Source organism: Protomyctophum bolini (assembly GCF_963924005.1).
Source record: "Protomyctophum bolini genome assembly, chromosome: 8".
NCBI lineage: Eukaryota > Metazoa > Chordata > Actinopteri > Myctophiformes > Myctophidae > Protomyctophum > Protomyctophum bolini.
Genome location: NC_137869.1, coordinates 44,805,219 through 44,822,897, shown reverse-complemented (window position 1 = coordinate 44,822,897; position 17,679 = coordinate 44,805,219). Strand labels below are relative to the sequence as shown.

General features: G+C 44.5%; 1 protein-coding gene across 1 annotated transcript; it reads right to left on the bottom strand.

Annotated features, from left to right (window-relative positions):
• Positions 1-990: 990 nt before the first annotated feature.
• Positions 991-17,208, bottom strand: LOC308320261 (sodium-dependent phosphate transport protein 2B-like; the record flags this gene model as incomplete). Its single annotated transcript, XM_080770578.1, has 9 exons — positions 991-1,443; positions 2,338-2,462; positions 4,108-4,224; positions 6,441-6,611; positions 8,479-8,599; positions 10,734-10,829; positions 13,748-13,961; positions 14,547-14,661; positions 17,076-17,208. The coding sequence occupies 9 exons, from the start codon at positions 17,206-17,208 to the stop codon at positions 991-993; spliced, it is 1,545 nt and encodes a 514-aa protein (XP_080626704.1).
• Positions 17,209-17,679: the final 471 nt, after the last annotated feature.

Here is a 17,679-nt window from a genome sequence, read left to right as displayed (position 1 = left end):
CAATAACTACATTGGATCCAGCTGGACCACGGGTTCTTTCCCCCCCCCCCATCTCCTGAAAAGTAATTAACTGTTTTAGACATACAAGGTTTCCACCTGACAGTGCCAATTAAGTGTTCATTGAAACCCAAAGCCAATAAACAAGATAAATAAGTGCATCAAAACAGTGCAGAGAGAACCTCTAAGGCAGTGGTTCCCAAACCTTTTCATGTCAATTAAGGAGCCCCACATGGACACTAATTAGCCCGCGGACCCTCGTTTGAAGAGATATTATGCCGGTGACCCCAAACCGTTTAATTTCAAGGACCCCCCAGTTTGACATGCAGTAGTCTTACGGGACCCCCAATTAATGGCATTTCTATCTCTGGGACCCCCAAGTTATAATTGTAAAAATCAATGTTAATTTAACTCTGAGAGTGTATACAAATGGTTCCATTTGTATACACTCTCAGAGTTACAGACCCATAAGGGTCCATTTGGTTTCAAACTATCATTTAGCTATATGGGGACACCCTGGAACTCCCGCAAAGGACCCCTGGCGGTCCCCTGGAACGTGCACTTTGGGAACCACTGCTCTGAGAAACTATAGGATTCCAGATATCCTAGTGAAGTGAAAGTACAAAAAGTATTGAAAAATCTTAGGTGTGCCCAGACCCATAATAATAATGCATCCCCAATCAAGCAGCAGGTGTTGCTGAGTGATTGGCAGAGGCACACTGTTTTCAACTGTGTTTCTTTGAGCTGTAGTCTGTATCCTGATAGTTTATTTATGCAAGCATTTATTATTGTATGCTTTTAATTTACATAAGGTGCATATTACAAACAAGACATTCTTCCCCTGTGCTCTCTCTGCTGCTGTTAAAAAGTGAAAGTACAAAAAGTATTGAAAAATGGACATTATGCAAGTAAAGTAAAAAAAAAACAACAAAAAAAAACGATCCCCCAGAATTGTATACTTATAAGTACAGTTCTTGAGTAAATGCACTGCAGTTACTTTCCCCCAACGGGCTGCATCTCGACGCTCGGCGAACTCGCGGCGTCACACTCGCCGCCGCTCTGACGCGCAAAAAAGAACGGCGCGCAACAAAGCCCGCAGTGGCAGCAGCAGTGCGAGTTCCGCAGCTCCCTGCAGGGCAGGAAGCGAGGACAGCGCGACTGCATCGCGACGACGACGACGACGGCAAAGGCGGCGACGAGCACGGTGACGAGCGCGGTGACGCCGACGAAGACCTTCCAGCCGGCCGCCATGAGCCGCGACAGGACAAACACGGCTCCCGGAAGGACCAGGAAGCAGAGGAGGACGTGGAGCAGGGGAGACCAGCGGTGCCGGGCGGCGACGTCGCCCAGGCGCCCGGCCAGCCGCACGGCTGGCGCCCGCGCCAGCGGGACGGGGTACCAGAGCAGCACGCCCGCGGCGTTGAAGAAGAAGTGACAAAGAGCGATCTGTGCAGAGGGGGGGGGGGAAGACATATAACGAGGACACAACGCGATCAGTTCTGGATTGTCAAAGACTATATGTATGTGTATGTGTGTGTGTGTGTGTGTGTGTGTGTGTGTGTGTGTGTGTGTGTGTGTGTGTGTGTGTGTGCGTGTGTGCGTGTGTGCGTGCGTGCGTGCGTGCGTGCGTAAAAAAACGTTTGCCACGGACAAGACCACGTTTTTTTCAATGGACACATTTTGTCCACATACGAACATACTGATGGCCCCTGCTTTTGTGGTACTAACTGACCTGTAATGCCTGGGCCAGTGTCTGTCTCTCCAGGGCAGCCATATAACTGACCTGTAATGCGTGGGCCAGTGTCTGTCTCTCCAGGGCAGCCATATAACTGACCTGTAATGCGTGGGCCAGTGTCTGTCTCTCCAGGGCAGCCATATAACTGACCTGTAATGCGTGGGCCAGTGTCTCTCTCTCCAGGGCAGCTATATAACTGACCTGTAATGCGTGGGCCAGTGTCTGTCTCTCCAGGGCAGCCATATAACTGACCTGTAATGTGTGGGCCAGTGTCTCTCCAGGGCAGCCATATAACTGACCTGTAATGCCTGGGCCAGTGTCTGTCTCTCCAGGGCAGCCATATAACTGACCTGTAATGCGTGGGCCAGTGTCTGTCTCTCCAGGGCAGCCATATAACTGACCTGTAATGCGTGGGCCAGTGTCTGTCTCTCCAGGGCAGCTATATAACTGACCTGTAATGCCTGGGCCAGTGTCTGACTCTCCAGGGCAGCCATATAACTGACCTGTAATGCCTGGGCCAGTGTCTGTCTCTCCAGGGCAGCCATATAACTGACCTGTAATGCGTGGGCCAGTGTCTGTCTCTCCAGGGCAGCCATATAACTGACCTGTAATGCGTGGGCCAGTGTCTCTCCAGGGCAGGCCAGGGCGGTCAGGATAGCGGTGGCCGTGGAGCCGATGTTTGAGCCCAGGGTCAGAGGGTAGGCTCTCTCCAGGCTGATGACGCCAGCACCTGATCAACGGGGACAACAAGTTATATATAGTCCCACTTTAGTTTCTGACCTGAGATCAGATTCTAAAAAAAATGTCTATTACAATCCTGACAGTTTCATTATTAACCCATTCTGACCTGAGATCAGATTCTAAAAAAACGTCTTCTATGTCAGTCGCTCTTTGATTAAAAAAACAAAAAAGCAGACCTACAAGCTCGTAGCGCGCCACTCGGTGGCGCGCTATGAGCTTGTAGATCTGCTATTTTTCAATAGCTAAAGCACGACATGATGCTAACACCAAAATGGGTTAAAGTGGGAAATTTGGTATTATAGTATTTTTTATTGGCCTGAAAATTGTCTAAATTTTTATGAATCCACTTGCTGACCGGCTGTCACTATATTGGGCAATTCTTTTTATAGGGGTTTCTTGTGACCCTATATACCATTAAACTCCTATGGCAGGCAAAAATGTCAAACTTTCCTTTTGCTTGCCTTTAAGCAGCATGTAACTAACTAACTATAGCTAACTAACTAACTAACTAACTAACGACTCGACTCGAGTTGGCTTCGTACGACGCGTAAAACGTCTTTAAATAAATACTTTTTGAAATGTCTATGGGAAAAATGCATTGGGCCTGGCGTCGTCATGAAAGGGGGCGGGACTGCGACGCTCTAACTAACTAACTAACTAACTAACCCCCTAGTTTGACATTCCACATGCTACTTAAAGCAAAAGGAAAGTTTGATATTTTTGCCTGCCAAAGGATGTTAATGGTAGAAACCCCTATAAATGCCCAATAGTGACAGCCAGTCAGCAAGTGGATTCATGAATATATGACAATATTTAGGCCAATAAAAAAAAGACTATATAACCAAATTTCCCACCCGTCCACCTCGGCTGCCGGACTATTATAAGACATTATTTTGTCGGAACATTCATGAATTCACCCATTTAGACCTGAGACCGCATTATTTTATTTTAAACTTTAGCTGTTGAAAAATAGCAGATCTACAAGCTCGTAGGCTATAGCGTTCATTCCCAGCAATAGTTTTTAATAACTCAAATATTTGCTTCTGGGGGGGGGGGGGTCCCTGGAACAACATATTGTCAGATGGGGGTCGGCGGCCAAATATATATAATTCTAGGGGTTCTTGACATGAAATAGTTTGAGCTGCGCATCAGAAAACCCTTTATAGAATCTGGTCTCGCAGGTCGAAATGGGTTAAGAACTTAAGATAGCATCATTTTGTCTGAAAGTTTATGAATTAACCCATTTTGGGGCGGGAACCCCATTTGGTGTTTTAAGCATTGTGTTATATACTTTATAGCTATTGGAAAAATAGCAGATCTACAAGCTCGTAGCGCGGCACCGAGTGCCGCGCTACGAGCTTGTATAGGGGTCTGCTATTTTTGAAAAATCGTGAAAATGTGTCGCAAATTTTCGAATATATATATTCTTTCAGAGCGAACATTTTCAACTCAGATCCTTGCTTCTGCTTATGGACCAACATAATTTCAGATGGGGGTCGGAGGCCAATTAAATGTTTGAGAACGATGGGTTTTCTTTCCTCTGCAGGTCTAAATGGGTCAAAAGCATTGACCATTGACAGTATTTACATCATCGTGTAGTGTATACAGTATATAGGTGCCATGAATAAACGTACCGACGAGGGGCATTATGGCCGAGCTGAAGACGGAGCTGCTCTGAAAGAGAACGGTCATTCCTGCTCCCACCACGATGGCGACGTAACCCTGGACCCATCCGAAAGGGAAGGGCAGATCTAGACCAGGGGGGGGGGGCAGTCAGACAGATATTTTGTGAAGCCACTAAGGAAATCGGGATTTCCTGAAAGTTCATGTAATGGCCTGTTGTGGCGCTGTCTGTCATTGGGCCCAGAAAAACCCCATAGCCCCATAGAAGTCCATGTATTTGGGCCCAACTTCACCTTAGACTGTATTACCTTAATAAACACGGTCATGAATACTTTCTGCTTCCAGTCACTATAGTTTAAAGTCTCATTTCTAATGTCACAATATTCTTTTTGGAAAATTATGGTCCCATTTATATAAAACAAATGACCATAAAGTCGCGTATGTTCTGAGGGGCGTGGCTCCCACTCGAGTCAAAATAAAAACCAACGGAGAAGAAGGGGGGAAGTCCCGCCTCGTTGTCTGGGCCAGCCAATGGGCCAGCTGGGCCCAAACGGATCTAGAAAGATGGCGACGTACAATTCAAGGACTGACAGGCTTCATTTTACGTCCATGTTAGACCCGCGGAACGCTTTGTCCATATTTTTTACAGTCTATGATCTAGACACACTAAAACAACACCAGGTGGTGAAGAGAGGGAGCAATCACACGTCTCGTTAATTATACCAGCTGGACCACACACACAACAACAACGACAACAACAGAATCAGCGGTGTCTCTATAGAGCTTTGCAGTCCCGCCCACCAGTCCCATATTTATTTAAAGACGTTTATATACGTCTTTAAATAAAATAAACATTTATATTAAACACAATGTTTCGGGCCCAAACAAAGAATTAGAAAGTAGAAAGAAAAAAAACGGCATGGGTTACACAACACTTTTTTTGTTTGTTTTTCTTCTTTGTAATTATTTGTTGTTTGGTCCAAAATATTGTGTATATTGTTTGTTCAGTAACAGGGATTCTCTCCTGTTCCAAGTGTTCCTGCAGTTCCAATGTTGTCTGCTCATTTCTTCTTTGTGTCGTCACTTAACTTAATTTCCAATCTGTATACCCTGTCCTGCGTTCTCCATCCTGATTGGATACAACAATTGGTATCGTTTATTTTAACCAATGAAAATCACTTACCCTATACCTTTTTAGCTCTGAGAGTGTAAAAAATGCAATTAACATTGAAAGAAACATGGCCGAGGCGAGCGCAGATAGAAACGGCTCTCCCCTCTCTTTGGTAAATAAATAAATAATATAGCTTAATTATTCTGGGCCAGATCTGACTATAGTTATGATATGACTTAACGGTAGAGTCAGTGATTTCACTTAATTCAAATATCACTTATTTTTTTGTTTTGTTGTGATAATCCTCTCTACTATAGAGTGTGCTGACCATATAAGGAGTTCCTCCCTGTCCCCAGTTAACCCCCTGGGGGGGGGGTCAAAAAACCTTAGGTTTCGTTTTTGTTCTCTATCCTGATTGGATGAAAGCTTGTGTCCCAAGGCAAAAACGAAACCTAAGGGTTTTTGACTGAAATCACTGACACCCCCTTTAACATTCTGGACGGTTTTAACCCATTTTGGCCTATATAACCTTCTTCTAAATCCTCCAGTTTTCTGGAAATAGCAGACCTCAAACAAGCTCGTTTTAACTCAAATATTTGCTTCCTGGAACAACATATTTTCAGACGGGGGTCGATCGGTGGCCAATTGCATGCGGCCCTCGACATGAAATATTGACAACCACTGATACAGAAACGTATACGGTATTTCAGCAAACTGTCGTGATTTAGAAGACATTAATGGGCTGTATTTTGCGTGTCTTAAGTACCAGGTCTTATTCCCTATAACTTGAGTGAACTAAAGACCTGGAGGCGTGGTCAATGCTCTTTGGCCACTCAGAATAGCCAAATGGCATTGATGATCACGCCTCCAGGTCTTTAGTTTACTCAAGTTATAGGGAATAAGACCTGATACTTAAGACACGCAAAATACAGCCCAATATTGTTTTTTAATTTCTACGTCAGGTAGAAACGGGTTGAAAACTCTCTCCGATTCGTCCAGGGACGTCCGACGTCGTAACGGGCAGAATTCATCAGGTGATATTCTCTGGGCCGGATTTGACTTGGTTTGACTTGATCTGGCCATAATGGAGACCGTCACTAATTGCTATGGGTATAACACGCTCGCTGGGGGTATATATACGGTTGTGTGTACCTGTGCGACAAAGAGAGAGTCGACCAGGTGCTCGACGGAGGTACAATAAAAGTAAAAGCATTCGGGCCGTGTGTACTGTACCTGTGTTGAGCACCTTCTTGACGGCGGCGGCCGCCCGCCCCTCCTCCAGCACGGAGCCCAGGGTCCGGCCGACCACCATGAAGCCGCCGTAGAGGACCGGCAGCAGCGCGGGGAGCAGGAGGAGTCCCACGGCCGGGTCGGACAGGCCCACGTCGGTGAAGAGGTGCGCACCTGCAAGACGTTCATAATTATAGAGTATATATAGTCCTGCCTGAAGACACCACACCACGACACGCCTATCTGGCCGCGCGGTCCCCCCTCGGTATATGTTTGGCTGTGTTTTTCTTATTTTCGAAAGAGTCGTCCGAAGAGGTGGCTTTTCGGACTATATATATACGGCAGAAGATTGGGAGTGAGTCTGTATAGTCCGAGCGCCAACCCCCTCTGACCCTTTTCGCCTGTCGTGGATAAACTCCTTTTAACTTTCCCCCCCCCACCCCACCGTTGTTCGATTCTGCTTTTAGGATCAGCGGTCAGCTGTGTTGGCTATTATAATAGTCGTGACAATTTGCTTGCTACTTTGTGGGGTTGGGGGGGACGGGGGGGGGGGGGGGGGGGGACGGTGTGATTGTGGCTGCCCAGTCGATGAATAGAGGGTATGCGCGTGACGTGACATCATCGTACCTGGAAGTTATGCGGGAACGCCCACTGAGTGGCAAAAACCTACTTTCTGGCCTCGACGGCCCATTCATCCAAAGAGAAAAGTATACTGTCTGATTGCATTGAACAATGTTAAACTCACCTACATTGCAGCAGCTGTATACGAAAAGCTTCAATTATCCTCTTTCTATCTGCAAAGTTTTTGTTTCATGAAAATCCACCATGGAAACGTTATGAGCTATACTTTCTGTCAAGAAATGCCCTGCATTTGATTTTTTTTTTTTTTAAGTGTCATAGTTTGGAAGTGCTTGTTTTCAATAGCACAACCTTTTGCTGCCTCCTGCATCATGTGACATTTAGAAACCGGTGGTACGCATGAGGACGGTTGAGTGATTTCCAACGAGCGCTTACAATCTCCCAACACTCAATGTTTTGCCACTCAGTCTAGATGAGGGGGGCGTGTCCTGATGGGAAAATCATGCATGTGCATATACTCTCTATAGAGCGTCACAGTCCCGCCCCCTTTCAGAACGACGAGTGGCCCAGGAAATGATTCTCCTTTCATTTTCTCCATAGGCTTTTCAAAACGTATTTATTTAACCCTCTAGCACCCAGAGTTGCTTTTTAGCAACAAATTTAATTTAATTAATTACTAAATTATTATTATTTTTTTCTGTTCTTTTTTCACCTAAACGTCATCAGTGATGTTCATTGCAATGCCATTTCAATGCCATTGGTCATGATATTTGCATATAAACACCCCCCACAGAGGCTGAAATTCACGCAAATAAAAAATGTCTGGACTCTGTGTCAAAGACTTTTGACCTTTACCCTAATTAAAAGTAGGTAAAATAATTGTAATATGTTTTTTTGTGATCATTAGAATGTCTAGAACATGTTTTATTCATTATTGTGAAAGATATCCCCCAAATGTAAATTATTAATTTATTATATTATTATATAATTATTATAAAGTTTTCATCAAACTTTATTTTTTTATTTTTTTTAACATATTTTTTTGTGTCAGTCCTAGTAGTACAAAGTAGTAGTAAGGTTGAAATAAATTTTTTGCAAGTAGAAATTAATGCGGGTGTTAGAGGGTTAAAGACCTTTTAAGCGTCGCACGAAGCCAACTCGAGTCGCGACAAACACAATATTTTGGACCAAACAAATATTTACTAAGAAGAAAAACAACAAAGAAAGTGTTGTAACCCATGCCGTTTTTTTCCCACTTTCTAATTCTTTGTTTGGTCCAAAACATTGTGTTTGTTTTCATGATTTGTCACGACAAGAGTTGGCTTTGTCCGCGCCGTAAAAATGCCTTTAAATAAATACTTTCTGAAAAAGTCTATGAGGAAAATGAACGGGGATTTCTTTTCCGGGGTCTCTCGAGGGGTGGGCGGGACTGCGACGCTCTAAAACTATAGGCTAACATTACATTTCTCGAGGTGTATGGTCTCCGTCACGTTGGTCTGGGTCCAGCTCAGGTTGCCCTCCTGCCAACAGTTCACAGCGGCTGTGCAGTTCTCCAGTCCCGGGGCTGTCACGTTCATTAGAACCTGCTGGCATAAAACAATGCAAAACCGAGTCTTTGATAGTCCCGAGAAAACACGCAATGATACCTTTGCGATCAACCAATGCAATGCACGAAGACGGACACCTTCCTCCACATAATTAAACACCATCTTCAATACCAAACTTCTCCTCCCCTCCTAAACAAAAACGCACGCACACACGCACGCACGCACACACGCACGCTTGTTATGGACATTTCTAGAAGCTGTCCCTGGTTTTCCTGATGGATTGAAAAGTGAATTTTAGGAAGAAGAAATGGACATGAGGCTACAAGGAGGTATAGCCATGTGGAGATAATGATGCTAATAATATAAACTTTAGTTTTAAAGGACCTTTTGAAAGACGGTCATACTAATATTAAACTTTAGTTTTAAAGGACCTTTTGAAAGACGTTGATACTAATAAACTTTAGTTTTACAGGACCTTTTGAAAGATGGTGATACTAATATTAAAATGTAGTTTTAAAGGACCTCTTGAAAGATGGTTACAAAGTGCTCATCCTGTGCCTTCACAATGAAAGCCAATGTGCTACAAGGAACAGGCCAACCTGATTGGTTAGGGTGCATACCACATGACATTGGACACAATGAATGTACTGAACCAGCTATAGTCCCCAGTGTGATTATAGGAGATAATAATACTAATAATTCTTAACCCATTTAGGCCTACGGCCGATTCTAAAAACGCCTTCTAAAGCCTGACCTAAGGTTTTAAAAACTTCAAATATTTATATAGCAGCATCAAAAAAATTACATTGAATACTGTACATACTGTACAGAACCCAAATATGGGTGCCCGGACTGAGGGGGTAAGATACCAATAGGGGTTCCCGCCCAGAATGGGTTAAAGCACTTAAACACAACAAAAGGGGAAATTACAAAGTGCTCCAGGGACAAAGACAGACACAAGTCTCCTGCTTTAAAAATGCAGTATAACTCACCCCGGTGCTTGCCTGGTTTTCCTCCCGGAATTTTCACCAGTGAGGGGGGATAACTTTGTAATATGCTATTGGCTGTTTGTGTTCTTTTTGGAAAAATATAAAAAGATACTCCTGTGGAAAGGCTATATTATTTTACTTATATTGACCCTATAAACAATTTAGTATTATTTAGTATAATTATGTAAGGTTTTCCCCACTCAAATGGTACCTCGTCAGATAATCCCCACATATCCTACAACAACTTCCGTGAACAGACTTCACTGTATAGTAGCTTTTCATGAATTATATTTGCACTTAGGCTGTGTCTGCTGTCATGAAAGTTTATAGTTAGAGAAATTCAAAGTCCAGCCGTCTGCTGTCCAGCCTCTCCCACCCCTCACTGGGGGAATATTCTGGGAGGAAAACAGAAACGGCGTGAGTTGTCTTGTTACCTCAGAAGGCACCACTGTATTAGTGGTGCAAAGTAACAGCACGATACATTACTGCACTCCACAATGGAGGGGACTTTAACCCATTCTGACCTGAGATCAGATTCATACGAGGTTTCCACTGGACACACGCTGGTCTGATTAACCCATTCTGACCTGAGATCAGATTTAAAAAAATGTCAGTCGCTCTTCGATTTTTCAAAAATAGCAGACCTACAAGCTCGTAGCGCGCCACTCGGTGGCGCGCTATGAGCTTGTAGATCTGCTATTTTTCAATAGCTAAAGCATATAACATGATGCTAACACCAAAATGGGTTCCCGTTCAGAATGTGTTAAATACATTATAAAGGACTTTGCATCCGGAAGGTCCAGGAAGATACAGTATAGCTTCTATAGGGACGCCGTTATAAGTATAGGATCTCTGTCGACATTGGTGTGCATTTGTATCATGTGGCCAAGAGTTATATGGCACTGTTGTTGAGTACTTTGTCCACCACTGTCAGCCTATACTAAACTGTCCTGTTATTTAAGCATTCGATAACATAATTGCTGAATTGGGTTGTATGCATGCGCAGTGTTTAGTTATCTGCTAATTAATTAAGTGCTGAAAAATTAAGTACCTAATGCCAATGTACTGTATCATGACCGGATGGACCATTGTAAAGCGATTTGAGTGCTTATAGAAAAGCGCCATAAAAAAAGGAGTCCATTATTACTGTATAACTATATAAGTGATGAAGCCTTACGTACCGTCTCTTCTCTGGTCCTACACCAGACTTTGATCAGACTTTTGTTCCTGGCCTCTGGATCCCCCGTGGCGATGTCTCTGATGACCCCTTTGTCCAGCTACAGGCAAACACATAGTATGAGTATATAGGGCCTTCGCAAATATTTATTCATCACACAAACGTGGCGGTCATTCCACAAACACATGCTCAATAGTACAGCTCTGGTTCATAGCTCTAATGCGTGCCTTAATAATAATAAACTTTATTTGTATAGCACCTTTCATACATAAATGTAGCGCAAAGTGCTTCACAGGGCAAAAATAGAATACAATAAAAATAAGTAGTTAAAATGATAAAACAATGGCAAAGAACAAAATTGAATATAAGAACATAAAATAAATAAAAACAAATAAAATAATAATAAAATAATAATAAAAACACCACATGCAGCAAATCAGTCAGGGCAGGGTGGGAACGTGCAAATTAAAACTCAATTAAAAGCAATGTTGTAGAAGTGGGTCTTGAGCTGAGCTTTAAAAATGTCTACAGAGGCTGCCTGTCGAAGGTACAGTGGGAGCTTGTTCCATGCCGACGGCCCATAGAAGCAAAAAGCTGCTTCCCCGTATTTTTTAGTTGCCATTTTTTTTCGGCAGCGCGAGCAGGCCAGCAGTGGAAGACCTTAGGGGGCGGTTTGGGACATATTTAGGCAGGCAGTCATTTAGGTAGGAAGGTGCGAGGCCATTGAGAGCTTTATAGACAAGTAAAATAATTTTAAAATCAATCCTAAAAACAACCGGAAGCCAGTGCAGTGATGCCAAAACTGGAGTAATATGTTCTCTCATCTTAGTTCTAGTTAAAACTCTGGCTGCTGCATTTTGGACGAGTTGTAATCTGTCAGTTGTTTTCTTAGGCAGTCCTGAATAAAGTGCATTGCAGTAGTCAAGCCGAGAGAAAACGAAGGCGTGGATTAGCGTTTTTGCATCGTCCAAGGACAAATAGGCTCTGATTCGTGCAATATTTCTAAGGTGAAAAAAGGCAATCTTGGTAACATGATTAATGTGAGAATTAAAATTCAATTCAGAATCAATAATAACCCCCAGGTTCTTTACTGTACTGTTACTTTCTACAGTCAGGTTACCAAGTCTGCTTATTATTGATTGTTTCTGCTCACTAGAACCGATTATGAGAACTTCTGTCTTATCCTCATTTAGCTTGAGAAAGTTCTCACTCATCCAACATTTAATGCTAGACAAACAGGTCTTAGAGCTATGTTACTCTCAACTTCCGCCGCTCGCATGAATGCAGACCAGCCTCTCCTCTTTGGCGTAAATAAAAAGAACGTTTTTGCTACTCAACCAAAACAAAGGCGAGTTGTGTCATTAGAAAGCCTACTTTCCTTAGTGGACGCACTCTGAGCCCCCCCCCACCACACGTATAAACTGTACTTTTTGGCCAAAAGGAGATTAGTTACTCCGCTGCGCCCTCTACTGATGTTGCCCAGAGGACTGCCTCATAGAGAATATTTTTCCTCCGGTGAAAACAAATCCCTTTCTGGCCGAAAAAGTACCGTTTATACGTGTGGTGGTGGGGGGGGCTCAGAGTGCGTCCACTAAGGAAAGTAGGCTTTCTAATGACACAACCCGCCTTTGTTTTGGTGAGTAGCAAAAAACGTAACCCACAACGCGATACTTTTGTTTTCAAGTATTGTATCACAAACGTCAGTAGTACACGCTTATATATATAAAGTTATATGCAAGAAAACCCTACCAATTCAAAATGTTCCCTCTGTATAAGTGCATTATAGCCTTATACAGTATGCAACGCCATCGCCACTAATTCCAAAGGCCACTCAGGGAACATTGTTTAACTATTTTCAGCAATTGTATAATATCTTCTGGCTGGGTATAGATCTAGTTGAGCTTGTCATTTTGAAAGTATAGCTCTCGAGTCAAAAAGGTGTGGGCGCCTCTGCTGTAGACTGTAGCGTAGACATTGTAGCATCTTAACCCATTTTGGTGTTAGCCTTATGTCATGCTTTAGCTATTGAAAAATAGCAGATCTACAAGTTCATAGCGCGCCACCGAGTGGCGCGCTACGAGCTTGTAGGTCTGCTATTTTTTGAAAAATCAAAGACATTTTTTGAATCTGATCTCAGGTCAGAATTGGTTAATAATGAAACTGTCAGGATGTAATAGACATTTTTTAGAATCTGATCTCAGGTCAGAATGGGTTAATAATGAAACTGTCAGGATGTAATAGACATTTTTTAGAATCTGATCTCAGGTCAGAATGGGTTAATAATGAAACTGTGAGGATGTAAATAGAATCTTTTTTAGAATCTGATCTCAGGTCAGAATGGGTTAATAATGAAACTGTCAGGATGTAATAGACATTTTTTTAGAATCTGATCTCAGGTCAGAATGGGTTAATAATGAAACTGTCAGGATGTAATAGACATTTTTTTAGAATCTGATCTCAGGTCAGAATGGGTTAATAATGAAACTGTCAGGATGTAATAGACATTTTTTTAGAATCTGATCTCAGGTCAGAATGGGTTAATAATGAAACTGTGAGGATGTAAATAGACATTTTTTTAGAATCTGATCTCAGGGCAGAATGGGTCAAGAAACTCGGTTATATGCTGTGCAGTGATTGAGATCGACTGCCTTATTTCACTGACGGAAACTAAATGGGAACTAAATGGAAACTAAGCTATGACGACTAAAACTATAAGACTATAAATATACTGACAATTCTGTCAACAAAAAAACAAAAAAATAGACTAAAATGTTAGGAAGGGGTTGTAGTGGACAAAGAGATCCAGTATAAGTCATTTTACACGCGTTTGCATGCTGGAAATAGCCGATCTACAATATAATTACCATCATTACGACGGCATCAAGGCCCGCCGAAATACAATTTCAGTCGACTAAATCAACTCAGCTCAGTGGCCTTGTGGTTAGAGTGTGTCGACTAAAACTATAGGCTAACATTAAAACATTCCAGGTGACTAAACGAACACGCGCGGGGCTCTACCTGGATGATGGAGTCGACGAGGGGCTTGGCCACGGCATTGAACAGCTCCGGGGCGCTGACTCCGCCTCCGCCTCCCTCCCCGCGGAGGCTGAAGAAGGAGCGGGTGGCGAGGCCGCTGAGCGTCTCCAGGGACCCCGTCACGCACTCCACGGGCAGGAGGACCGCCACGGTCAGCCAGTTGAAGATGGCGTTGAGCGCCGCGTCGGCAAACACCCTTGTTGGACCAGTCAAAAAAAGATACTGTTCTTTTGTGTCGGACGTATTTATCGCCAAGAACCTGCATCAGCGTGCGTGCGTGCGTGTGTGTGTGCGTTAGGGCATTCACTTCTGGTCATTTTTACTAGTTGACTAGTTGCCTAGTTTACTAGTCTAGTAAACTAGTCGACTAGTTGCTTAATGCCCTATAGCGTGCATGCGTGCGTGAGCGCGCGTTTTGTGTGCATTCACGCTGCGGGTATACAATCATTATGGTTCACCTGTCCAGTGCATGTGGATCTCCCCCGCCTCCTGCATCCAATCAATCATTATATGGTTCACCTGCCCAGTGCGTGTGGATCCCCCCCCCCCCCGCCTCCTGCATCCAATCAAACATTATATGGTTCACCTGCCCAGTGCATGTGGGATCCCCCCCCCCCGCCTGCATCCAATCAATCGTTATATGGTTCACCTGCCCCGTGCGTGTGGATCCCCCCCCCCCGCCTCCTGCATCCAATCAATCATTATATGGTTCACCTGCCCAGTGCATGTGGATCCCCCCCCCCCCCGCCTCCTGCATCCAATCAATCGTTATATGGTTCACCTGCCCCGTGCGTGTGGATCCCCCGCCTCCTGCATCCCAGCCACGACGTAGCTCGTGACCGTGGCGCCGACGTTGATGCCCATGACGACGGGCACCGCCGATCCCACGCTCAGCACTGCGAAATGAGACCAGAAACGCGTCAATACGCCACCAACAACAACAACAACAACGTCTCTGTGTGTCGTGGCCCGCGTGTGTTAACCCATTCTGACCTGAGATCAGATTCTAAAAATGTCTGTTTGAAATTGACAGTTTTCTGAAAAAGCTATGTTTCTATGTCAACCGTTCTTCAATTTTTCAAAAATAGCAGACCTACAAGCTCGTAGCGCGCCACTCGGTGGCGCGCTATGAGCTTGTAGATCTGCTATTTTTAAATAGCTAAAGCATAACGTAATGTTTACACCAAAAGGGGTTCCCGTACAAAATGGGTTAAACTTGTTGCACACATACTGCACCTACATGTGTGTAGACGTTGCATGTGAGAACACAATACATTAGTGTGTTTAGTACATTTGTAAACACGAATAGCTGCTGCAGCTCCCTCCCTTATTAGTTTCCTCTGAAGCGAAGTTGCTTTACGTGTAGCCACGTTATATATCACTGGATCGTTTGCGGTGACGTTGATTAATAATGAGGTTTTTATTCATCGCAGCCAGCTGGGTTTAAACGAGACTCAGTGCAACATGACGAAAACCTGACGCTTCTCCAGCTGTGATTATCCGATTGATTTTATAAAAATATCGAAGCATATGGCAACTTGGCAAGTTAACTGGTGGTTAGTGTCGGGTTATTCCATTAAGGCTCTTCACAACGCTATAAGCTCTGTAGTATTTTATTTGCAACAGCCATTAAATCACACGTACATCCAGTCGTAGTAGTGTAAACAAACTTCCTCCGTATCCGCTGCCCGCGTCAACATGCCATGACGTCACATCCGTTTAACCCCTTAAAGACCTCTCATGCATTCCACCATATCATACTACCACAGTTAGTAGCTCGTTTGGTGCGCAAACCAGAGGGAAACCATGCAGCGGTAGCAAGGTATATGCAAGAAGCAAGTCTCTCACCGTTCACTGGTCTCTACTGCCTGCGCGCGGGGCACGGGGGCAGGCTACAATGCTGCTCTGGCCTCGTACACACACATGCCGGACTGACATGATCTGTTCTGTCTGTGTTTCATGGCCGCTTCATTCTCAATGCTTTTCCAATGGAAGTCACGTGGTTTGACATGTGTGTACGAGGCCTCCCGAGTCTGAAATGCCAGTGCGATGCATGCGACCCCCGTCTCCAGTCCTCCTCCTGTCACAAGTGAATCGCCTATAGCGCACTATAAAGCGCAGCCCTCTTCATAATAAATACATACACGTATCGTATACACACAATCACATCACACAAATAACAGAATTGCTATTGTTATTATAATAACACTAATAACACCGGACCGACTAATTAGCATATGTTTTGGGCCCGGCCCGGCCCGGCCCTATAAAACGTCGGGTCGGGTCGTGGCTTGGTCGGGCCTGGTCGGGTTCGGGGCAGAGTTTGAGAACTTTAACCCATTCTGAACGGGAACCCGGTTTGGTGTCAGCATCATGTTATGCTTTAGCTATTGAAAAATAGCAGACCTACAAGCTCATATCGCGCCACCGAGTGGCGCGCTACGAGCTTGTAGGTCTGCTGTTTTTGAAAAATCGAAGAACGACTGACATTTTTAGAATCTGATCTCAGGTCAGAATGGGTTGATCAGACCAGCGTGTGTCCCAGTGGAAACCTCGTATGAATCTGATCTCAGGTCAGAATGGGTTAATGTATACAGTATGCGTCTTTAAGACTGCTCTCCTCTCCCCCCCACCGACCGACCGTAACCATGACTACAGAGAGACTGCAAACGCCACTACAGAAACACCTGCACTGACTCGAGTCATTGTTTTTTTCCCCCCCCCTTTGAAAACAAAACGCCTGCGGTTTCTATACATTTACAGTAGATCCACGTGCTACTGTATACAGCAGTGGTTCCCACATTTTTTACATGTCAAGGACCCCCCCCCCACCTCCCCCCCCCCCCCATTTGAAAATGTATTCCCCAGGACCCCCATAAGAGAAGTTTTGCGCGGCTATCTATAGCAGTGATTTTCAACCGTTCGTTCGTTCGTTCGTTCGTTCATTCATTCGTTCATTCGTTCATTCGTTCATTCGTTCGTTCGTCCGTCCGTCCGTCCGTCCGTCCGTTCGTTCGTTCGTTCGTTCGTTCGTTCGTTCGTCCGTTCGTCCGTTCGTTCGTTTGTTCGTTTGTTCGTTCGTTCATTCCTTCATTTCAAGGGCCCCCATGCAGCTTGACCTGAATTAGGCTACGGTCCCCTATTTAATGTTTATTGTAAAATCAACGTTAAGTGTACAAATGGAACCAAATGGACCCTATATAACCCGCCAAGGACCCCTCCCCGGACCCCACTTTGGGAACCACTGTAGGCCTACACAGTACACTGTAGGCCTACACACACTGTATACACAATCGTGCTGCATGCTTACGTCCAGCCGACACCATGCCGACCACCATGGAGGAGGGCGGGGCCGAGCTCTGGAACACCGCCGCGGCCAACACTCCCGTCACGCAGCCGGCCGCGGGATTGGCCAGCAGCACAGCGTTGTTGTCCTTGAACATGTCCCCGGCTGCCTTGCCTTGCGTGCGTGAGTGCGTGCGTGCGTGTGCGTGTGCGTGCGTGTGCGACAACAACAAAAGAAGGTCAAAAACATGGCAGTGCACCGCTCCATACAAAACGAATACAATTCAATAATGGCGCACCGAGCTCCGACCAGCACTTTGTGTGAGTGAGGAAGGGGGGGGGGGGGCGAACGGGAACAGTTTTGTGGTATACACACAAAAGCAAAGATATATACTGTAGTGTATAGAGCGTCCATAGTCCCACCCCCTTTATCATGACGACGCACGAGCGGCCCCCGGGGAATTAAAGGGAATTTCACTTTTTTTTTCTCCTTTCTTTTCCCATAGACGTTTCAGAAAGTATTTATTTAACCCATTTTAGGCCTGACGTCGAAATTAAAATAATATTATATTTCATGTCAAGGACCATAGAAATTATATAGTAATATGCCTCTCCCCTTTTTGGGCAGA